General features: G+C 40.5%; 1 protein-coding gene across 2 annotated transcripts in view; it reads right to left on the bottom strand.

Moving 5' to 3' along the window:
• Positions 1-22,745, bottom strand: part of TDRD1 (tudor domain containing 1) — a 50,777-nt gene extending 28,032 nt beyond the window's left edge. The window contains exons 1-5 of one of the 2 annotated variants that reach the window (XM_054503844.1): positions 22,589-22,745; positions 13,796-14,126; positions 10,935-10,993; positions 2,654-2,798; positions 475-580 (exon numbers count right to left, since the gene is read on the bottom strand). In XM_054503844.1, coding sequence (XP_054359819.1) covers positions 475-580; positions 2,654-2,798; positions 10,935-10,993; positions 13,796-14,120 — 635 coding nt within the window. In that variant the 5' untranslated portion in view covers positions 14,121-14,126; positions 22,589-22,745. The remainder of the gene's footprint in view (positions 1-474; positions 581-2,653; positions 2,799-10,934; positions 10,994-13,795; positions 14,127-22,588) is intronic. The other variant, XM_054503845.1, reaches the window with a different exon arrangement.
• Positions 22,746-25,141: the final 2,396 nt, after the last annotated feature.

Below are 25,141 nucleotides of genomic sequence, written 5' to 3'. Positions count from 1 at the left end.
TACAATTTATGTATTTACAAATAAAAACACAACTCAAGAGGCATGTAAGAGTTCCAAACTTATTAAAATCCAGGAAAGTACACATCATTAAAAGTAAGGCATTCTAAAGCTCTAAACATGAAAGAAAAACTCTTTGAAGGTTATAAATCTTCACTTGTACTACCTAGTAAAACGATACACATGAAAATTAAGTTCATAGAGCTGCTTACTTCAGATTTGTACACTTTGTTATAGAGCTTAAGAAAAAGTAACTTCTATTATTATTATACTTTAAGTTTTAGGGTACATGTGCACAATGTGCAGGTTACATATGTATACATGTGCCATGCTGGTGCGCTGCACCCATACCTAAAAAAAAAAAAAAAAAGAAAAAGTAACTTCTGCTTGGTTGTGGTCTGCTTAACTAATTGGATGCTTATTGTATCAGAACCTTTTACATAATCCTTAATGAATAAAAAGATCATAAATCCTTACTTTGGCTGAACAGGCTTGCACACGATGCTGTGTGCAGACCAGTCTCTTCTCTGACATGCTGTGGAGCAATAGTAGGTCTGCTTGCACTGAGAGCACCTCAGCGATCCTAGAGAACAACACCCACAAAACAGTTCAGATGAAGATCAAGACATTCTCAGAGTCCACACTTTATCAAATATCATTCTATTAGCCATGGCAAGAAGAGAATTGTGCTATTTAGGATCAGGTGTTCACAGACTATACTTTTAAACTCTGAGAATACAGAGAAGAAAGGACTACAAAGACTAAAAAAAGGGAGATCAGACTGGGACACATAACTGAGTTTCCTAATAGACCTCAGAATACATGTTATAAAAGCGGCAAGCAACCAGGTGCAGTGGCTCACGTCTGTAATCCCAGCACTTTGGGAGGCTGAGGCAGGCGGATCACCTGAGGTCAGGAGTTTGAGACCAGCCTGGCCAACATGGTGAAACCTGGTCTCTACTAAAAATACAAAAATTAGCAGGGCGTGGTGGTGGGCACCTGTAATCCCAGCTACTCAGGAGGCTGAAGCAGGAGAATCTCTTGAACCCGGCAGGCAGAGGTTGCAGTGAGCTGAGATTGTACCACTGCACTCCAGCCTGGGTGACAGAGTGAGACTCTGTCTCAAAAAAAAAAAAAAAAAAAAAAAAAAAAAAAAGCAGCAGCAAGCAATGCACAGTGGCTCACGCCTATAATCCCAGCACCTTGGGAGACCAAGATGGGTGGATCACTTGAGGTCAGGAGTTTGAGACCAGCCTGGCCAACATGGTGAAACCCCGTCTCTACAAAAATATGGCCGGTGTGGTGGTGCGCACCTGTAGTCCCAGTTACTTGGGAGGCTGAGGCAGGAGTATCGCTTGAACCCAGGAGGCAGAGTGCCAGTGAGCCAAGATCAAGCAAAGTAAACAAAACTTTCTTGTAGTGAAAACAGACTTGTACAAGTGACTGAAATGGCTGCGTATCGTGAAAAACAGCAACAACAAAAAAAACAATGAGAATCACACCAAGAAAAACCCAAGATCTTGAAATAAAGGATTTTTTAAAAAATCCTATCAGTGTTCATGCTAAAGAAACAGGTTATCTAAACAACGACAACAACAACAAAAACCCACAAAGAAGTAACCACCAACCAGTCTGGCTTCAAATGCTTCCATCCTAAAATAAACTTTTAAAAAGTTACATATCCAAATAGCCAGTAATAAACAGAAAAACTGCTCAAGATCATTGATCATGAGAGCACTGCAAATTTAACTGTAAACTGGTAAATGCCATGCAAGTAAGACTTATGTACCGAAAAATTAGAACTCAAGAGGCATATGACAATTCCAACTTATCCACGAGAAGGACTATAATTAAAAACACAAACACCAAATGTGGACGAGGATGTGGAACAACCAAAACTCCTTCCCAGTGGGAAAAGAAAATGGGACAATACCTTGGCAATGGTTTGGTAGCTTCTTATACAGTTAAACACACACCTACCCTTTGACTCAGCCATTGTGTGTCTACCTGTGCACCCATAATAAATGAAAACATATGTCCACACGAACACTTGCACAAAAATGTTTAGAGAGCTCTATTCATAACAGACAAAAGCTGGACCCAGCCAAAATATTCATCAATAGAACAGTTCAACTATGGTATAACCATACAATGAGATACTATTCATCAATAAATAAAAAATAATGGTACGTGCAACGGCATGGATTAACCTCAACAGTATTATTGTATATGAAATAAGCTTGATACAAAAGATTCCATGCTGTATGATTCCACTTATGTGAAATTCTATGACAGGCAAAATTATTTCATGAGTAGAAAACCACTGGTTGCTTCTCAGAAGTAGGGACTGGGATGGGACATGAGAAAACTTCCTGAGGAGACAGAAACATCCTATATTATGACAAGGATGTAAGTCTGTGCATTTCAATGCATGTGAGCTTCCCCTAAAAAACTATAATAATCCACTGAGGAAGCAGGAAGAATGGGAAGGGATGGGTGAAGAGGAACAGCAGGATGCTGACAGCTGCTGAGGCTGAGACAGGTGTGTGGCATGGGGACACTGTTCTAATTACACTTAATGTTTTATCATCTGCCACAATAAAAATGTTTTTCAAATATGTAGAAGAATTCAGACACCTAGGAACAATATGCTTACCAAACAGACCACAGCGATGGCAAGTTGTGGACCGAAGAGGAGGTCCTAAGGAGGTGAAGAGCCCTGGATTATTTATGGACAAGGAATTCTCGACCAACTTGTTTAGTTTTTTTGATTTTGCAGGACGTACATTATTTCCGGGCTTCTATTAAGAACAAAGAAGAGCAATGTTAGAATTTGGCAATAACTTTTCCATTTAAATACTAGATTTGGGACTACGTCAGATAAGATCAAGTAGATGTACTTTTCCTTATTCCTCCTATTAAGGTAAACTAAAACCCTGAACTTATATATAAAACAAACATAAAGTGACTCAAAGTGGGAAAGGAGGAGGCGGGCTGACTGGGAACCTGGAGACCCAAAGAGCGACATGGCAATAAGATGTCTGGGTTTTCTTTTTGCCTCATATATACCAGACTGGGTGCTGGAGAAGCCAGCAACCCAGAAACACCAAAAGGCAGAGATGATAAAAGCTCCAACAAGAAAAGCCCTGCTCTCTAGCCGGGTGTGGTGGTGGGCACCTGCAGTCCCAGCTACTTCCGAGGCTGAGGAGGGAGGAACACTGGAGCTCAGGAGCTCAAGGCTGTAGCGAGCTATGATAGTGCTTGTGAATGGCCACTGCACTCCAGCCTGGCCAACACAGTGAGACCCTCATCATTTAAAAGAAAAAATTAAAAACCGCTCTGTCTAGCCAAAGGATGAGAAAAGAGGTAGACTAGCAAGACAGAAAACTTAACATTAACTGCTCTACTCCAAACACCACAGACAAAACTGTGGCCCCACTCCCACCCACAAAGGGAGAGTGTAGGGCCAAGATTTCCATCCTCACAAGGCTACAATGAGGTGCCCCAACCTGCTCACAAGTGTGATATCAGAGAAGGCCAAGAGAATAGGGTGCCAGCACTTTATCCCTGAAGTGGGAGGTGGATGACATCCCTCCCTATGGAGGCCACATGGGGAACCTGAATTTCCACCTGGCAACAATGAGGTGCCCCCACCCTGACCAAGATGGTGTCAGAAAAGGCATAGTGGAGAGTCCAGACTTTCCACCACCATTCAATCCTAATACCCTCTCCTTCGGTCGGCCCTCTCTCCACCCGTGTCACTAGAGACCAGATGGGGAGCTGTAATGAGGCACTCACCACTGTCAGCCAGAAAGCAATCAGTTGAGGCCTCTTGTGAAGCTGGAACTCCCATCCTCACCCCACAGAAAGAGCTCCCCAGTTGGATATCAGAGGTTGAGTAGGGAACCTGGACATATACCCCCAACCTGGCAGTAACAAACTAGCAGCCAGAGCAGTGTCGGCGGAAGCCAGCTAGAACAGGAAGTTTAAATATGATACAGAGACTGGGTGTGGTGGGTCACGCCTGTAATCCCGGCACTTTGGGAGGCTGAGGTGGGCAGATGTCTTGAGGCCATGAGTTCAAGATCATCCTGGCCAATATGGCGAAGCCCCATCTCTACTAAAATACAAAAATTAGCCAGGCATGGTGGCACATGCTCATAATCCCAGTTACTCAGGAAGCTGAGGCACGAGGATCGCTTGAACCCAGGAGGCGGAGGTTGCAGTGAGCTGAGATCATGCCACTGCACTCTAGCCTGGGCAACAGAATGAGACTCAATTAAAAAAAAAAAAAAGTCTCATAATACCCAAGATATCCCAGTTTCAATAGAACTCAGTAGACAATAACTCATTGCACCAAGAATCAGGAAGATCAAACAAATGACGGAAAAAAAAAAAATCAAGCGCCCAACATCAAGATGACAAAAACGTTCATTTATCTATAAAGATTGTAAAGCAGTCATCAATATGTTAACAAGCAATCATGAATAGGCTTGAAACAAATAGGGAGTCTCCCTAAAGAAATAAAAGATATAAAGAACCAAATGGGTATTTCAAAACTGAAAAGTATAACAAAAATACAAAACACAATAGCAGGCTCACTAGCATAATGGAGGGAAAACAGGAAATAATCAGTGAACTTGAAGATAGAAACAGAGAAACTCCCGATCGGAACAAGAGTGAAAATGAATTAATAAATGGTCTCGGGGACCTGTAGGACTACAACAAAAGATCTAGTATTCTGTCTTCAGAAAGGCGAAAGAAGGTAGGGCTGAGAAGTACTCAAAAAATGACTGCTGAGGCCGGGCACAGTGGCTCACGCCTGTAATCCCAACACTGGGAGGCTGAGGCAGGTGGGATCACCTGAGGTCAGGAGCTCAAGACCAGCCTGGCCAACATGGCGAAACCCCGTCTCTACTAAAAATACAAAAATTAGCTGGGTGTGGTGGAGGGCATCTGTAATCCCAGCTACTTGGGAGGCTGAGACAGGAGAATCGCTTAAACCCAGGAGGCAGAGGTTGCAGTGAGCCCAGATCACGCCACTGCACACCAGCCCAGGCGACAAGAGCCAAATTCTGTCTCAAAAAAAAAAAAAAAAAAAAAAAAATGACTGCTAGAAACTTCCAAATTTGGTAGGCGATATAAATCTACTAATTCAAGAAGCTGAGTGAGCCCCAGAGTAAACTGAGACTAAACACCAAGACACATCTTAAAATTCTGAAAATTAAAAGCTTGAAAGCAGAAAGAGGAAAATAATCCCTTACCTGTATGGGGGGGAAATTTTTAAAATTCCTTCTATTAAGGTAAACTAAAACCCTGAACTTACATATAAAACAAACATAAGGTGACTCTGAAAATGGGAAAGGAGGAGGTGGGCTGACTAGGAACCTGGAGACCCAAAGAGCTACATGGCAGTAAGGTATCTTTAAAAAGACAGATTTCTCATTAGAGACCATGGAGGCCAGAAGAAAGTGACAAAACATTTTTCAAGCTCTGAAAGAAAACTGTTACTTGAGAAACTTATCCAAAGAAAATATCCTTCAGGAATGAATGGGAAATCAAGACTTTTCAGATGAAAGAAAATGAAGAGAATTTGTTACTAGTAGCTTTATCCTAAAAGAATGGCTTAAGGAAGTTCTCTAAGGAGAAAAGAAATGATAAAGGCAGGAACACTGAAACAGAAAGAGAAGAAAAACACAGTAGTCCGGGTTCAGTGGCTCACTTTGTAATCCCAGCACTTTGTGAGTCCGAGGTGGGAGGACTGAGCTCAGGAGTTCGAGACCCGATACATGAAACCTATTAGAAAGTACAATAGACTTTCTCTTGTTGAGCGTTCTAAATTATGTTTGAGAGTTTGAGCAAAAATGATAAACTGTCTGAAGGAGTTCTAAATCTGAGATAGAACATGTAAGACGTAATGGGTGAAGGTAAAGAAATGTATGGGGAGGTAAGGTGTCTGCACTATACTCAGATTGGTAAAATGATAACTGTAAGTTGTGTATACATGATACCGTATGTAGAGCAACCATTGCAAAAGGTATACAAAGATACACACTTGAAAATACTGGATAAAAATCAAAATTACAGAAAGTATTCAAGTAACCCACAAGAAGGCAGGAAAAACAAACAGAACAGAAAACAAAACAAATGGCATAAACTCAAGTATCAATTACATCAAATGTAAACGGTCTAAGCATACCAACTGAAAGAGACTGTCCTAGTGAATTAAAAAACATTACCTAAATATATGGTGTCTATAAGAAACTCATTTTACATATAACAATATAGACAGACTGAAAGTAAAAAGATGGAAAAATATGTAAATGTTAAGAAAAATATGAGTGGCTGCATTAATATCAGATAAAACAGATTACAGGGAAAGAAAATTACCAGAGAGAGGGACATTATGATGACGAAAGAGTCAACCCAACAAGACACAGCAATCCTAAATATGCATGAACCACAGCTGCAAAATATGAAGCCTAACTGAATTGAAAACAGACAACCCAGGAGTATAGTTAGAGACTTTAGTACCTTCTCAACAATTGACATAACTAGATATAAAATCACCAAGAGGATAGAACTCAACATCACCAACCAACAGGAGCTATTAGGTATTTATAGGTCATCTGACCCAACAACAGACGAGGCACATTCTTTTTAAGTGCCAAGAGAATGTATACTAAGACCACATCCTGAGCCATAAAACAAACCTCAACAAACTTAAAAGAACTGATACGATTCAGAAGGTGTTCTCTGACCACAATAGACTCAAACTAGAAATCAGTGGCAGAAAAAATACGAATAATCTTCAAACACCTGGAAACTAAAACATACTTCTAAATAATACATGAGTTGAAGATGAAGTTTCAAGATAAATAAAAGATACACTGAGGCTGGGCAGGCAACTCATGCCTGTAATCCCAGCGATTTGGGAAGCCAAGGTGGGAGGATCACTTGAGGCCAGGAGTTTAAGATTTGTCTGGCAACATAGCAAGACCCCCATATCTACAGAAAAAAAAAAAAATAGCCAGGTGTGGTGGCACACACCTGTAGTCCCAATTACTCCAGGAGGCTCAGCAAGTGGGACTGCTTAAGACCAGGAGTACAAGGCTGTAGTGAGCTATGATTGTGCCACTACACACTAGCCTGGATGACAGAGGGAGACCTTGTCTAATAAAAAAAAAAACAAAAAACCAACAACCAACCACCAAAAAGACAAACAAAAAAAACCCCAAACAACAATGACAAAAAAACACGCCCAAAAGCAGCAGAAGAGATAATAAAGATAAAAGAAGAAATCAATTAATTTAAAAAACAGGAAAAAAAATGAAACAAAGACCTATTTCTTTGGGAAGATCAGTAAAACACAAATCTGTAGCAAGACAGACAATAAAGAAAAGACAGAAATTACCAAGATCAGGAATAAAATAGGGAACATTACTACAGACACTACTAACATGAAAATAATACTGGGAACACTTCCACACATAAATTTGGCAACGTAGACAAAATGAACAAATTCCTTAAAAAACGCAAACACAATATGAAACAGACAATTTGAATAGACCTTAATTATAAATATTAAGGAAACTGAATCATAGCTTTAAAACTCCCCCAAAAGAAATCTCCAGGTCCAGATGGTTTTCATTAGAGACTTCTACCAAATGTTTAGAGAAGAATTAACATCAATTCTATACAATTTCTCTTCCAGCAAACGCAAGAGGGGACACTTCTCAATTTATTTTATGAAACTAATTTTATCTTGATACTCAAACCACACTAAGACAGTATAAAAGAAAATTACAAACCAAAATCTCTCATGAAAACTTATGTAAAAATCCTTATCAAAATATTACCAGATATAACTCAGCAATACATAAAAATAATTGTATACCATGACCAAGTGGAGTTCACTTCAGGAATGCAAGGCTAGTTAACCATTCAAAATATCAATGTAATCTACCAAATTAACATACTAAAGGAAAAGAAGTCACTACCATATCAATCAATGCAGAAAAAGCATTTGACAAAATTCAACACCTATTTATGATAAAAAGGATCAGAAAAGTAGGACTAGAGAAAACTTCATCAGCTTGATAAAGAACATCTACAAAAACCTACATCTAAACTTAATGGTAAAAGACTGAATGCTTTCTCCCTAAGATTAGAAACAAGGCAAGGTGTCCACTGTCGCTCTGATTCAAACCTCACGTTGAAAGTTCCTACAGTAAATGCAATAAAGCAAGAAAGGAAATCAAAGGCATATACATTGAAAAAGAAAACATAAAACTGTCCCTAACTGCAGATGATATGATTGGCTATGTAGAAAACTGCAAGGGATCTTAAAAGGACTTCAATGGCTGGGCCCGGTGGCTCACGCCTGTAATCCCAAGCACCTTGGGAGGCCAAGGCGGGTGGATCACCTAAGGTCAGGAGTTCGGGACCAGCCTGACCAACATGGTGAAACCCCATCTCTACTAAAAAATACAAAAATTAGCCAGGTATGGGGGTGCATGACTGTAGTCACAGCTACTTCGGAGGCTGAGGCAGGAGAATCGCTTGAACCAGGGAGGCAGAGGTTGCAGTGAGCCAAGATAGCGGCCCTGCAGTCCAGCCTGGGCAACAAGAACAAAACTGTCTCAAAAAAACCAAAAAAAAACCAAAAAAAAAAAAAAGGACTTCAGCAAGGTCACAGATAGAAGATAAACATACAAAAACCAATCATATTTCCACATATTAATAATGAACATGGGGACAGAAATACAACAGTATTTACAATTACTCAAAAAAAATCAAATACTTAAGTGTAAATTGAGCAAAACATGCATAGGACATGTAAGCTAAAAACTACAAAATAAATCAGAGATCTACATAAAAGGAGAAACACTATGTTCATAGATTGGAAGATTCAACACAGCAAATATGTCAATAATTCCCAAATTGATATACAGGTTTAATGCAATTCACATGAAAATCCCAGCAATATTTTTTGTAGAGATGAGATTATTCTAAACTGTATGTTGGAAGGCAAAGGAATTAGAATAGTTAAAAATTTTTTTAAAAAGAAAAATCAAGCAAAAGGAACCACTTTTCCCAATTTCAAAATTTATTACACAGCTCCAGGAATCAAGACTGTGTGGTACCGGAAAGACAGACACATAGACCTACAGAAAATAAGTAACAGACTAGACTGACACAAATATGTCCATCTGAATTTTGGCAAACATGTGAAAGCAATTCAGTAAAGAGAATTTTCAACAGATGGCACTGGGGCAATTGAATATCCATAGGCAAAAACTTAGGTTTCTTAACTTAAAATGTACTGAAAATGGATCAAAACTTAAATGTAAGAAGTAAAACTATCTGGTGGCTCACGCCTGTAATCCTAGCACTTTGGGAGGCCAAGGCAGGTGGATCATGAGGTCAGGAGATGGAGACCATCCTGGCTAACATGGTGAAACCCCGTCTCTACTAAAAATACAAAGAAAATTAGCCAGGCATAGCGGCAACCACCTGTAGTCCCAGCTACTCGGGAGGCTGAGGCAGGAGAAACGACCTGAACCCAGGAGGTGGAGATTGCAGTGAGCTGAGATCGTGCCACTGCACTCCAGCCTGGGCGAAAGAGCAAGACTCCGTCTCAAAGAAAAAAAAAAAAAGTAAAACTATCAAACTTTTTGGGGAAAAAATGAACATTTTCAGGATCCAGAGTATCAAAGAGTTTTAAACTTGATGCCAAAAGCACCAAAAACAATCCATTAAGGAAACACTGACTTTATTAAGATGAAAAGACAAGCTACAGAGTAGAAGAAAATATCTGCAAATCACGTACTTGACAATTGACTAATATCTGAAATATACAAAGAACTTTCAAAACAACGGTAAAAAAAAAAAAATTAAAAAATAGACAAAAGACATGAAAACATTTCACCAAAGATGTACAGATTGCAAATAAGCACATAAAAAGATGTTTATCATCATTGATCATGAGGGAAATGCAAGTTAAACCACAATGAGACAGTACTACACATCTGTGATGAAAATGGGTAGAATCAAAATACCGACACCACCAAATGCTGATGAGGATGCAGAGAAACTGAAGCTCTCCTACACCCTTGGTAAGAATGTAAAATGATACCGTCACTCTGGAGAATATTTGGCAGTTTCTTATAAAACAAAGTATGGGACTACTCTTCAATCCGGAAATTGTACCCTGGACATCTATCCTGGAGCATTAAAAACATGTTCACATAAAATTCTGTACATAAATGGATATAGAGTTTTAGTTTTAAATAGCCAAAAAGTGGAAACAACCCAGGTGTCCTTCAATAGGTAAATGGTTAAACAAGTTGTCCATACCATGGAATACTACTCAGCAATAAAAAGAATAGAACGATTGATGCATACAACCTAGATCAATTTCCAGATAATTATGTGAAATGACAAAAGCCAATCCCAAAAGGTTACATACTGTTTGTATGTAGCCTTTTATATAATATTCTCAAAGAAGACAAAATTGTCGAAATATGCATATCAGTGGCTGCTATGGATTGAGAGGGCAGGGGCAGAAGTAAAAGTGGATTGGCTACACCAGAACATAAGCAACAAGGTATATAACGGACCCTTGTAGTGATGGAAACGTTCCGTATCTTGATGGTGTCAGTATCAATAACCCAGTTGTGATATTGTACTATAGTTCTGCAGCATGTTACCATGGGCGAAATAGGTGAAAGACTACACAGGATCTCCATTATTTCTTACAACTGCATGTGAATCTACAATAACCTAAGAAAGTTTTCTTTTTTTAAAAATGTACACAAAAGAAAAAACATTTGATCTTGAATGATACCTATAAATTGAACACTTCTTTATTAAATAAATAAAACATGTTTAGAATCTTTTACCCAAACAAGCACACACACAATAAAATAACTTACAGTATTCACTTCTTTGGGTGGTGAATTACTTTCAGCACTTGGTGGTGACACCGAGTTTCCTGGGGAGGAAAAACACAATTTCAAATAAAAGCCAAATAATACTTTTTATTGCTAATAATGAAAAATAGTGTCATTAGGTGATATGCAAGTAACAGGGCTATACTACAATGACCTTATAGCTACACCAGAACATAAGCAAAATCCTACTTTTCCCAACAGAAAATAAGGACTTAGCTGGGCACGGTGGCTCACCCCTATAATCCCAGCACTTTGGGAGGCCAAGGCAGGTGGATCACTTGAGGTCAGGAGTTCAAGACCAGCCTGGCCAACACGGTGAAACCCCGTCTCTACTAAAAATACAAAAATTAGCTGGGCATGGTGGTGCATGCTTGTAATCCCAACTACTCAGGAGGCTGAGGTAGGAGAACCGCTTGAACCTGGGAGGTGGAGGTTTCAGTGAGCTGAGATGGTGCCATTGCATTCCAGCCCGGACAACAGAGTGAGACTCCGTCTTGAAAAAAACTAAAAATATAAGTAAAAGAACTTGTTCAAAATTTTGACTAGCGCTCCTCTCATTGTGAACTTTTCTCCATTCACTAAGGCAGCAGTTCTCAAATTTTCTGGTTTCAGAAACCCTCTGCACTCTTAAAAGCCGAGGACCCTATAGAGCTTTTGTTTACATGGCTTATTTCAATCAATATTTACTGTATTAGAAATTAAAACTAAATTTAAACATCCGTTTAAAAATAAATGCATTACATGCTGATAATTTTTAAAAACTATATTTTTCAAAACAAAATATAGAAGAATTACACATTTTTGCATATCATTAATGATTGGCTTAACAGAAGACAGCTGGATTCATATACAGCTTTTGCCTTCAACTCAGTGAAATGTTGCTTCTGTTTTTGGTATCTGAAAAAAGAGAGTTTGGCCTCCCAGAGACAGGTATTTGCAACGAGGAGGAATACTTAATGTTCTCCTCTGTTAATTGTGGATATCTGCCTTTAATAGTACACCAAAACAAGTGGTATAGGGTTAGAAGCAATATGAACTCTAAAACCACATCAAGGAACTTTTCATATTGTTACGTTAGAATTCACTCATTATCCTGCACTTTGGATTTCTGCCCATGCATGACTGCAATACCATGCATTGGTCATTTGGAAAAGACAGGTTCATTGAGTTATATGCAGCATTTCCAAATGTTGACACATTTCATTATGCAATAGCAAAAATTCATGTGTTAGGGCCTGGTGTGGTGGTTCATGCCCGTAATCCCAGGGTTTTGGGAGGCTGAGGCAGGAGGATCGTTTGTGCCCAGGGGTTTGAGGCCATAGTAAGCCATGATTGTGCCATTGCACTTCAGCTTGGGTGACAGAGTGAGACTGTCTCCAAATAAAAATATTAATATTCATGTGTTAATATCACCATGCATCTCACCAGAAAAGTCTGTCTTGGGAAGTCCTTAAGCTCAAAGTGGCAGACACAAGTTTCCTAAAATCTGAAATTGCTTGAAAGCTTGAACTCTGTCACTGACAAAATATGTCAGCTGTTTTCCTTGAAGTAAAGGGCTCACTTTGTTAATTTTTGAGAAAATGCTTGCCAGGTAAGTCTGAATACCAGTGTGTCCATCTTTTCAAGTAAAAAGTATGTTCCAAGAGGAGAGTTTCTCTTCAGCTCACAACTCAATTGCACACATGCTTTTCCTACTTCAGAAGATAAAAGTTAGGAGTAATTCCCATTTCATTACACAAATACTAAAAATACTGCACACAATGGTCAAGATTTAACAGAATACTTTTTACTGCTCAGTCAAGCGCATTTTTAACTGAAGTTGGCATTTCTGGTTTTCCTTTTAACTATAAGCGCACGACGATGAAAAACTCAGGTTGGCGCTCCTGCCTTAAGCTGAGCTAATAATTTGCTTTTGCACCATTAGTATAAAAGGTGGCATAGTAGAAAAGACAAATACTGTGAGGAAAACAGTTTTGACCTCTTGGGGAAGCCCAGAGGCCCAAGCACACATTCTGAGAATTATATCACCATGTTAAAAGACCACAACTCATATACCTTCAAAGAGGCTAAATTCTACCAGGTCCTAACCTCTTTAGAAAGGTTTTTTTTTTTTTTTTTTTTTTTTTTTTTTATTTTGTTTTGAGACAGAGTATCACTCTGTCACCAGGCTGGAGTGCAGTGGCACGATGTCAGCTCACTGCAACCTCTGCCTCCCAGGTTCAAGCGATTCTCCTGCCTCAGCCTCTCAAGTAGCTGGAACTACAGGCTTGTGCCACCACGCCTGGCTAGTTTTTGTATTTTTAGTAGAGATGGGGTTTCACCATGTTGGCCAAGCTGGTCTCGAACTCCTGACCTCATGATCTGCCCACCTCGGCCTCCCAAAGTGCTAGGATTACAGGTGTGAGCCACCTCACCCAGCCAAGAAAGGGTTTTAAAACTGGAACTAAAGGAATGATAAAATAAATCACATGAAACCAGTTAAAATCTTAGCTATATCTTTGCAATATATGCATGAAGTTTGCACAGTATTTTTAAGATAACGGTCAATCTTTAGAACACCCATAAAAAAGCCAGAGTGTTTCCTTTCTACATTCCTAGTATAGTCCTCTGTGGGGAAAAAAGCTCATTCTCCCCCCAGGAATTTTTTCTGAGATTAACGAAGCCAAAGGTAGCCACTTGGTGGTATCTGGTTTTTCCTTCTAAATTAATAATGAAATGCAAATACGGTAAGGTAGTCATGCGCCTGTTCTGTTAATAGCCCACTGGTATGTGGTTATATATACTTCTGGTAAGTCACAGAAACCATGAGAATCAAAAGTAGGAAGGCTGTGGTTTTCACTCACCTGCTGGCAATTTTTTCCTGTCTCCTTTGGGGCCAACTACTTCTCCGTTGATGCCATTAGGGTTTGAAGAAACTGAATTGTCTTCCTGACTAGCCAAATATTGTTTGGTTTGCTCACAAAGCAAAAAATTGTTCTTTTTATTTCCATTCTCTGAGCTTTTCAGCCTGAAATTAGGGTGGTTAGGAAGTGTTCCAGGACTTCTTAAAGACTCATGTGGTGGAAGCTTGTTTTCATTTTTCTCAAAATTAAATGGCTCTGTCATCTTACAAGGAGGTGCTTCCAAATTATTTCTTGACATCATATTAAATGGCGATTTAACACTCATCGAGGCCTAAGGAGAGAAATGTATTTAAGAGACAACTTTTAATTTCAAAATTTCAGAACAACTGCAGGCTCAGAGGAATTCTCCCAAATATATTTATGTAACAGATAATGCTTATAAAATGATTCCAAAGCAGATATAACCATGACATCAAAACTTGGCCAACAAGACACAGGAAAAACATCAGTTCTCTGTTAAGTATGAACTCTAACAGAAATCAACAGACCAACTCATGAAAAATCAAAAGTCTCAGCGTTCAACACCATTCCTTACTTTTAAAAGCTTTTGAGGCAACACAAATTGAAAAGGTCTTTCATGTTTTAAAATATTCCCAACCTAAAGCTTACACTTTAATGGCAAAATGCAACGGAAGAGATGTGTTTAAATTAGGTCGTCACCTACCTTTCTACCTTCTCAGAATCCCTCTACCCTCTCCTACTTTATGCTACATCCAATCCTTGAATATGCTGAACGCTCTACCCAGAATTCCCTCGCACTCACTGCCTGACCATCCTGCGCAGGCTTCACAATCCATCTCAGCTGACCCCTCTTCCCTCCCGTTTTGCCAAGGCCTCTGCTTTGATCATCTCCAGCTGAACTTCCACAAATTGTAATTTATACCTACTGCTTTTAAGGACCTATCTATGCATCTTTCTCTGAAAATAAGTTGGAAATGTTGCAAGCTTTCCAAGTTTAATTTGTCACAAAGTGTCTCTGAGAAACCTCTATCCACAAAAGAGGGTGGCTTGTTTTTCCGTTACTCTTAAAGAATTCTAAGTGCCTGCCCAGGGGAATTAAAAGGGACAAACACCTCTTCTTTCCGAAGTAGTAACTGATAGCTTTGCTCCCAAAATGGCTGAGCGGGAGGAAAAATGTCACAGCTGAAACTGGCATGAGTAATATCTAAATGTTGTTTAACATGGTCTTGAATAGAAAAAAAATAAATAGCAGTTGGTGTCCTACAACTTATTATCTCATTTCTTATTTTAAATTAGGCCTAACCTAATCCAATGAGAATACAGACAAGATAATGAAATAAAAACAAAAATATACCGGCACCCTCGAAGGTAGGGAACTCTTATTGGACCAGACCCTGAGAAGACCCCTAACAGAATGACTGCAGGTGGGCAGCGATGGGGGCGATCCTGCAGCTGCCAGGGGAAGTAAAACTGTATGGATAAGCACGCCTAAATTGAAGGGACAGGCTGAGAACTGCAATGTTTTGTGTAATAAGAGAGCAACGTCGTTCAATTACAAAAGAAAAATAAAGGCTGGGCGCAGTGGCTCACGCCTGTAATCCCAGCACTTTGGGAGGCTGAGGCAGGTGGATCACGAGGTCAGGAGATTGAGATCATCCTGGCTAACACGGTGAAACCCCGTCTCTACTAAAAATACAAAAAAATTAACCAGGCGTGGTGGCGGGTGCCTGTAGTCCCAGCTACCCAGGAGGCCGAGGCAGGAGAATGGCATGAACCCGGGAGGCGGAGCTTGCAGTGAGCCAAGATTGCGCCACTGCACTTCAACCTGGGCGACACAGCGAGACTCCATCTCAAAAAACAAACAAACAAAAAAACTCCAGGGGAATCAGGTGGTGGTGGGGGGAGGAATAAAGTCTAGACTCTGTATAAGAAATACAAAGAATGTGCATTAAAATATTAGAGTAACTCACAGACAAACAGAAACAGAATACATAACTTTAAAATCACAGGAAATCTTAATCCAACAGAAAAAAAAAATTCAAGTACAGAAAACATCAAGTAAGATGACAGAATCAAGCCCAAGTAATCCAAGTATCAATGAGTTAGTCTTAGTTAAAAGAGAAAAAAGAGATAAACTCAGGGAGAAAATTATTCAGTAAAATGTTAGGCACAAAAGGAACACATATAACCAAATTATATGGTAAGGTTCCAAATAAAAGGACTAAAATATGCGCTATGCAAACAACTAAAAGATGTAATGTTAGGCCGGGCACGGTCGCTCATGCCTGTAATTCAAGAACTTTGGGAAGCTAAGGCAGGTGGATCACCTGAGGTAAGGCGTTCGAGATGACAGCCTGGACAACATGGTGAAACTCCGTCTCTACGAAAAATACAAAAAATTAGCCAGGTGTGGTGGCGTATGCCTGTAATCCCAGCTGCTCGGAAGGCTGAGGCAGGAGAATGACTTGATCCTGGGAGGTGGAGGTTACAGTGAGCCAAGATCACACCATTGCACTCCAGCCTGGGCAACAAGAGCAAAACTCTGCCTTGAAATTAAAAAAAATAAAATAAAAATAAATGTAATGTTAATATCAGTAGCACATAAAATCAAACTCAAGGTAGAAACTATTGAGACATGTGAAGATATTTTACATTGATTAAGAAAACACAGGCTGGGCACAGTGGCTCATGCCTGTAATCCAAGCATTTTGGGAGGCCAAGGCAGGTGGATTACTTGAGGTCAGGAGTTCAAGACCAGCCTGACCAACATGGTGAAACCCTGTCTCTATTAAAAATACAAAAATTAGCTGGGTGTGGTGGCACGCACCTGTAGTCCCAGCTACTCAGGAGGCTGAGGCAGGAGAATAGCTTGAACCCAGGAGTCAGAGGTTGCAGTGAGCAGAGATGACACCACTGCACGCCAGTCTGGGCAACAGAATGAGACTCTGTCTCAAAAACAAAAAACAAACACTCCAAGGAGATAAAGCAGCCAGGAATCTTTGAATCATTATAATGTTGTTTTGAGGTGTGTAAAACAAAACCTGACTGAAGGAGAAGAAATTCAGTCCACTATGATTAGGACACATCTATCTTAGACAACTACTACTCAGAAAACACGCAATAGTAAAGACTGTATGAGTAACAATAAACTTGACCTAATTGGGACTAATACAACCAAGAATATTCCTTTTTTTCAACACTGAGTATATACTGGACTGCAAAAACCACCTCGACTACAAAAAAAAAACTAGTATCATACAGGCCACACTCACTCATCACAATACACACAAATCTCCATCTCAGATTATGCTTCACAGAGAATCAGCCTGCAATAGCCACAGGTGAAGGGTTTCTTTAGTTTAAAAGTGGTTAAAAAAAATCACAAAGGACATGATAGCAAACATAACCATGTGACAATTAAAACTTAACAAAATAGTAAAGAGTCCAGGAAATACTATCACAAAGATGACGAATTTGATACCTTTTCAAAAGTGGGATAAATATTAAGAACCTCCAGATACTGTAGCAGACTCAAATGCTATTCAACCTCTGACTTGCCAGCTAGAGTTAGCGACAATACTGGCCACAGAGTTCTCCTGAGGGGGCTTCTGAGAAAGCTCTTCCCTATCCTAAAGAACAGGGACAGATGTGGCTAGCACAGGCCTTCACCCCTTTCTTCCTGCAACACGGTCCTGAGGCCTGGAGACTTATCACCCATTTTGTAACCAGGGAGTAATAAGCACAGCCTGAGGATGGTGAAGGAGAAAATGCAGAGCCAAGTGTGTCTGGCGGTTCCTTCACGTCATCACTCCAGCTCTGGTTTGCCTATGCAGAGACACGCTGAGGCATCAAATAAGCTGTTATCTGCAGGCGAATCAATACAGTAAAATAAATGACAAAAAGGCATGAACAGAATGCAGTGAGGAAGAAGATAGGTTCATAAACATAAGGGGAAAAACATTCAACCCTATTTACAGTAAAAAAATTAAAATTGAAATAAGTATGCATTTTCTGCCTAGTGGGTGCAATTAAAAAATTAAGCCACTCATTACTGAAGGGAGTATAAATTAATATGCTCTTTCTGGGAAGCAATTTAGAAATATATACATATATATCTATGTATGTTTTTAAAAAGCATTCCTAGTCACTGACTTGGTACCTCTACATCTAGAAATCATGCCATTAAAATAATCCTAAATACCAAAAAATCCCATATATAAAAATGTCCCATTTAAAATAGCAAAAAAGGCACGGACGCAGTGGCTCACACCTGTAATCTCAGCACTTTGGGAGGCCAAGGAGTGGTGGGCTCCTGTAATCCCAGCTACTCAGGAGGCTGAGGTGGGAGAATCACCTGAACCTGGGAGGCAGAGGTTGCAGCGAGCCAAAATTGCGCCACTGCACTCCAGCTTGGGCAACGAAGCGAGACTGTTTCAAAAAAAAAAAAAAAAAAAAAAGAAAGTTAACTGTGATGCCTTTAATAGACAGCCTATTATACTATCATTCAGAATCTTAGTTTCCAGAAACACTATACGATGTCTGTTAGAATGGCAAATGAAAAAGCAGGAAAAAACCTGTATATTCAATATAATTATAACTGCAAAAGAAACTCAAAACTCCAGGTTAAAAAAAGATGAATGAAACATATTACATTATAAATAACAATGAGTATTCTGGGGTAGGTGGGTTGATGAGGATATCTTTTTCACTGTCTTTTCCATTTTCCAAATTATATTGAATGAATCATTTTTATAGATGAAAACATTTTTAAGACTGAAGTATCATCTAATAGTAAACCTTTTCTCTAAAAATGTGGTAACAATTCTAAATCAAGTAAAGGATCACAGCAATATTTAAACCATAAAACTAGCGTATAGTCATCTTCTCAAGACACTGAGTTGGATCCTCAGTATGCTGCTGTGTATTACACCTGAGATAGTCTTTCATAACACTGTCCTTACTTAGTAACTCATGCTGCCAATCAATCTACAGTCAGCGCCTCAATACCCTGTATTACAGTTACCTATAGACAATTATATCTGTCATTTAAATTATTTTAAGTCGCTTGAGTGCAGGAACTCTTATTTTTAAAAATCTAAACAAAAATACCTCTGACTTCCTGCAATATCCACCATGGTGCTTTATAGAACTAGGCATTCAAAAGATATTCGTATGATAGTCCGGACCCGGTGGCTCACGCCTATAATCCCAGCACTTTGGGAGGCTGAGGCGGGCAGATCACAAGGTCAGGAGATGGAGACCATCCTGGCTAACACAGTGAAACCCCATCTCTACTAAAAATGCAAAAAATTAGCCGGGCGTGGTGGCGGGTGCCTGTAGCCCCAGCTACTCGGGAGGCCGAGGCAGAAGAATGGCATGAACCCAGGAGGCAGAGCTTGCAGTGAGCCGAGATCATGCCACTGCATTCCAGTCTGGGCTACAGAGCAAGACTCAGTATCAAAAAAAAAAAAAAAAAAAGACATCCGTATGATAAAAAACTATTTTAAATGCACTATTGCACTGTTTTCATGCCAACCGGACAGGGAAAATGACACTTGCTGTCTGAAATAACATCTGGCAGTCTTAAGTGGAGAAGCACATCAGGCTCTGAGGTTTACTGAAATTTAATAACAAAACTTCATGTCTCACAATGATTCCTCCAAAATCCAAAAATTAGTAAATATATTTGACTTTAGAAACAACATCCGCGTTAGACTCACGATAAAGTTTAAGTAGCAAATAAAGAGAATTTTTACTTAAAAGAAGGTCCACCCTATTTGGAGAATGTTTGAAGGACTCACCCTATTCAAGAATTTTCGTTACAACACCCAAGGCAAATAGACATCTACACCTGTTCCGGGACCACAAACTTCTTGTTTCCTTTCATTCGGGACAGCCAATTGTGCTGCAGTGTTTTTTGTAAAATGGTTCCCCTTCCCAGCTGTTGCTGCCCTGTGACCACAACCTTTCAAAAACATCTGAGACTCTTATACTGACATGACTCTCATAATAGAACACAGGATTCCAGACACCGGTTGGCAGCCCGTCAACAGGAAAGTCAGGATGTCCCTGACTTTGAACACTACCATTTATGCATTAACTTTTGGAGCAGGTGGCCAGTACTACTGTGAATCCAGATAAAACATTCAGTCACCTAAAACCTTTTGGAATTTATTTTTAAATATGTAATTATCATACCATTACATGGACTTTGATTTCTTTGATTTACAGTTCTATGAATGTAACGCAGGCATAGATTTAGGCAGCCACCACAACCGGGATACAGGCTTTTAAGGGTGATTTTTTTTTTTTTTTTTTTGAGATGTTGTCTCGCTCCGTTGCCCAGAATGGAGTGCAGCGGCATGATCTCCGGCTCACTGCAACCTCCGCATCCTGGGTTCAAACAATTCTCCTGCCCCAGCCTCCCAAATAGCTGGGACTACAGGCATGCCCCACCACGCCCGGCTAATTTTTGTATTTTTAGTAGAGACGGGGTTTCACCAGACTGGTCTCAAACTCCTAACCTCAGGTGATCCGCCCGCCTGGGCCTCCCGAAGTGCTGGAATTACAGGTGTGAGCCACCACACTCGGCCGTGAATTTTTAACATTACAAAACACCAATAAGACTTAGCATCTATTCCTACTTGGTTTCATCCTGTGTCAACCACTGGGAATATGTGAATCACAAGTAGGCAGGCCCTATGGCATAACACTGTGATTCCCAACCTCAGGCTTTAGACTTGATACCCAGGTAAACAAATGTGACAGATTATTGCTGCACAGGCCCTGAAGCCACATGGGCTAACCTCACCCAATTTTAAAATAATTTCCCCTATATACAATCTACTATTTTTTTCATGCTACTAGTGATAAATAAAAATATATTTAATCATTCTGGAATCCACAGTAATTAAATGTTGATTCAGCTAGCATAAAAGGTTAACTAGAAGGGTCTCAACATTTCTCTAATGAGTACCTCATTTTCTTAGAATTAGGAATCACTGATGTACTAGAAGAGTAGTGGACTGAAAGTGACTGTTTTCTATAGTTCTACAGGCAAAAATGAGGCTCAGCTTTCTAGATCTCTTTGTTCTGTACTTCACGCTTTGAACCCAGTAAGACCTGAAGCTCCCTAAGGGTAGACCCTCTTTTCTTTGGAATCCTACCGGTCCTCCCTGATGTTGCTGGGGGCTTCCTAAGATACACTATGAATAGTGGGGTAAGTCATTTCTTTTCCCTCTAGGATACCACAGGCTAGAGTTCTTTTAACAACAAAAGTGCATGCAGAGATATTCAGCTGTCATTTTTTTCCTTCTCTGATGTTTGCTTTTGTCTTCCCGGCAACCCCATGTATTCTGCAAGAACCATTCTACTCAAAGAAAATACTCCGGTTTTGGCTGGGCGCGGTGGCTCACGCCTGTAATCCCAGCACTTTGGAGGCCGAGGCGGGCAGATCACCTGAGGTGAGGAGTTTGAGACCAGCCTGGCCAAGATAGGGAAACCCTGTCTCTACTAAAGATACAAAAATTAGCAGGGCTTGGTGGCTGGCCTGTAATCCCAGCTACTTAGCAGGCTGAAGCAGGAGAATCGCTTGAACCCGGGAGGTGGAGGTTGCAGTGAGCTGGGATCGCGCCACTGCACTCCAGCCTGGGGAACAAGAGTGAAACTCTGTCTCAAAGAACAAACAAACAAACAAAAACACTCCGGTTTTAAACAGACAAAACGCAACGGTTCGGTAAAGCATGAGCTCTTAAGTCAGCCAGGTAAGTCTGGTCTTCCTCATTTAGCCACGCTATCTTGGGCAAATCACTTCATCTTTCTAGGATTCAGCGACTGTAAAACGCAGAGGGCAGTAGTTAACTTCCTCACAAATCCTAATCACGAGAATTTAATGAGAGACGAAATAAATCACTTAGCACAGTGGCTAGTACTTCCTAAGGGCTGAAAGGGCAGCTATTATTTCTGCTTTACTTTTATACCACTCCTACAAGCACAAAATTTCTTCCATTCCTGTGGAACCAGCTTGCAGGCTTAAGATGAAAATAATTTGAGGACTAAAGTATTTTTATTTCGTTATTCCTACAGATAAACAAGGGACACGTGGGAAGTTGGAATAACTTACCAAACCACCCAGGGCCAGCACCTTACACAGTTTAGATAAAAACGCAGGTCAGACTCCACGGCCTTGGATTTAAGCATACAGCACCGTGCTACCTCACTAAGGAAGCTGGAAGCATCAGCTCCCTTAGTTCGGAAGCCCAGCAGGGCTAACGTATTTATAGCAAGGACCCTAGGGCCCGGAAAAGCTATTGGCACACAGCAGGCACTCCTTAAACAAACCAGCGCCAGCTGACCCACATCTAAGTAAATGCCCTAGCGCATCTTTCTTTCCTATAGGAGGAAAGTAGGGAAAAAAAAAGTCTAGTAAGTGTTAACACTGTTTGTATCGTAATTTTTAGTCAAACGAAGGCAGTGAATCCACATGCAAGTTTCTCTTAGAGAGAGGGTGAACGTTTGCATTTGAAGGAGTGATGCCCGGAAGCGCTATTTCCAAACTCATAGAGAATCCTCCCACACCAAACCCTCCAACCTTAGACCTGCCCTTCGCAGCCAAGGTTCCAAGTCTCCTCTCTCCACTTCCAGGCCTCTTGTACCCGCTCAACGCCCAACCTCAACGTCCAGCGCCCAACGTCTGGTCCCCAACGACCGAAGCCCCCTCCCTTCCCCTTCATGCAGGCCCTCTCCCTCCCCTATACGCCTGGGAACCCTGACCTGGAAAGAGGCAAGAGGACCGCGGACCCGAACCTGTCTCTGCGGCCTGGCGGTGGTGGCGACTGCCGATGCTGGGAGCCCCGCCGCCTGGGAGGCGCCCAGCACTCACCTCGCCTCCAATCCCCAGTGCGCCCTCCTGACTCCAGCGCACGCCTGCGCACTCCGCGTCCACGTGCAACTCAATGTGCCCACGTGCTCCCTCCGCCTTCCCCGGAAGCAGCTTGTGCTCTAGTTGCAGGCTCAAAAAGTTCCTTTGCAGAAACTTTTATTTTGTTCTAGCTTCTTCTAGAAAGATGTCTCTGGCAACGCCTTGGGCAAATTTTGGGTGCAAAGATGCAGACTTTGTCTCCTCGAAGGTCACTTGGGTCACCGTGGCCACTTAAAGGTCTTCCAAGATTTTCCAAATGAATCCACTGCCTCTGTCTGGTCTTGGAAACTAAACACACACGTGCTCATACTTTTTTTCTTTTCTTCCTGACTGAGGGCATGTGATTATACCTGTTGGTGTGTTATTTAAAGACAAGCTTTTTAAGTTTGGTTTTGTTTTTTTTTTGTTTTGTTTGCTATGGAACTTTTCTAACAATTTCATAAGGGAACCCTTGTGTACCTATCATCTTGTTTCTACCTTATCAATTCATGGTTAATCTTGTCTACATCTGCAGCCCAGGCACTCTTCGGGTAATGTTTTGAAGCAAATTCGAGAATTGTAAATGTGAGACAAAGTAGCGAACGTCCGCTTCTGGCCCCCAGCATAGTCCTCCCTCACTGTGAAAAAGCCATGTTTGTTCTTTGTGTTTGTCAGCATTTCAGACCCCCTGACTTAGTAACATCTCAGCCCTCCAGAAGAATGCCTTGAAGACTGCGTAAGCAGGATAGAACTCAGGTTCCCACCTCTCAGAATCACTGCATTTTTAGAAAAGATACCTTCAGAGATCTAGCCCTTGCCTTTTTCTGTACATAACGGACAAGATTAATGATGATGCCTAGACTTACTCTCGCACCCAAACTTTGAAAATATTTTGATCTTATATAGCTTCTGGGCACTTTTAATGTAACCCCTGGGCAGAACCTCTACCACCTAATATATAAAGTGTGCTGACCCACTGCTTTGGAGTAGTTTAACAGAAATTCTCTGGGCTCTCACTGGTTGCAGTCCTCAGTAAGACTCTGAATAAAACTAACTTCACTAACTTCAATTCTTTAAAAGCCTGATTTTTTTTTCTTTAGTTGATGTATCTTTTAAGTTTATTTTTTAGAGCAGTTTCAGATTTACAGAATAGTGAAATGAAAGTGCTGACTGGGCGCGGTGGCTCACACCTGTAATCCCAGCACTTTGGGAGGCCGAGGCAGGCAGATCACTTGAGGTCTGGAGTTCGAGACCAGCCTGGCCAACGTGGTGAAACCCCGTCTCTACTCAAAATTAAAAAATTAAAAAAAAATTAGCTGGGTGTGGTGGCGGGTGCCTGTAATCCCAGCTACTTGGGAAACTAAGGCAGGAGAATTGCCTGCACCCAGAAGGTGGAGGTTTCACTGAGCCAAGATCACTGCCACTGCACTCCAGCCTGAGCAACAAAGAGAGATTGTCTCAAAAAAAAAAAAAAAAAAAAGAAAGAAAGAAAAGAAAAGAAAGAAAGAAAGAAAAGAAAGTGCTGTACAGAGTTCTGACAGAAGCCACATTGTTTCCCCTATTATTAGCATGGTCTGTTAGCATGTTACATTTGTTACAATTAAGGAACCAAGGAACCAACATTGATACACTATTAACTAAAGCCCATCTTTTTGATTTCCTTCGTTTTTACCTACTGTCCCTTTTCTGTTGCAAGATCTCATCAGGATATCATATTACATTTAGTTTTCATGGATCCTTAGGCTCTTCTTGGCCATGGGACTTCCTTAGACTTTGTTTTGATGACCTTGACGTCAAGTTTCCAGGAGTACTCTCAGGCCTTTTGTAGGATGCCCTACTTTTGGAATTTGTCTGATGTTTTTCTGCTGGTAGGAAAGGAGTTACGGGTTATTGGAAGGAAGACCACAGAGGTAAAAATGCCATTTTTATTGCATCATATCAAGCGTACATCCTATGAATATGATTATGACAATTGATGTAGGATTTGGTCATCTGGCTGTGGTAGTGTTTGTTGGGTCTTTCTACTATATTCTTTCTTTTTCCCCTTCCCTTTTCATACTATACCCTTTGGAAGGAAGCTATTATTTGAAGCCCACATTTAAGGAGTAGGGAGTTATGTTGTTCCACTTTGAGGATGCAGTATCTACAGAAATTATTTGAAATTCTTCTGCATGGGAGATTTGTCTCTTCTCCATTTACTAATTTAATAATGGACTCATGGATATTTATTTTATACTTTTATAATCCAAAACTACTGTATTTCCTTGCTCAGATTTTTCCAGCTTTGGCCACAGGGAGCTCTTTCAGTTGGTTTCTGTTCCTTCACATACTATCATCAGGTGGTATTTTGCTTGTTAAGCACTTTATTACTTTCTGAGATATTGTATCTTTTCATCCAAAAATATTATAAGTGGCTGTCTTTAAGA

Source organism: Pongo pygmaeus, chromosome 8 (assembly GCF_028885625.2).
Source record: "Pongo pygmaeus isolate AG05252 chromosome 8, NHGRI_mPonPyg2-v2.0_pri, whole genome shotgun sequence".
Taxonomy (NCBI): Eukaryota; Metazoa; Chordata; class Mammalia; order Primates; family Hominidae; genus Pongo; species Pongo pygmaeus.
Note: the sequence above shows the minus strand (reverse complement) of the source record. Positions and strands in the feature narration are given on the sequence as shown.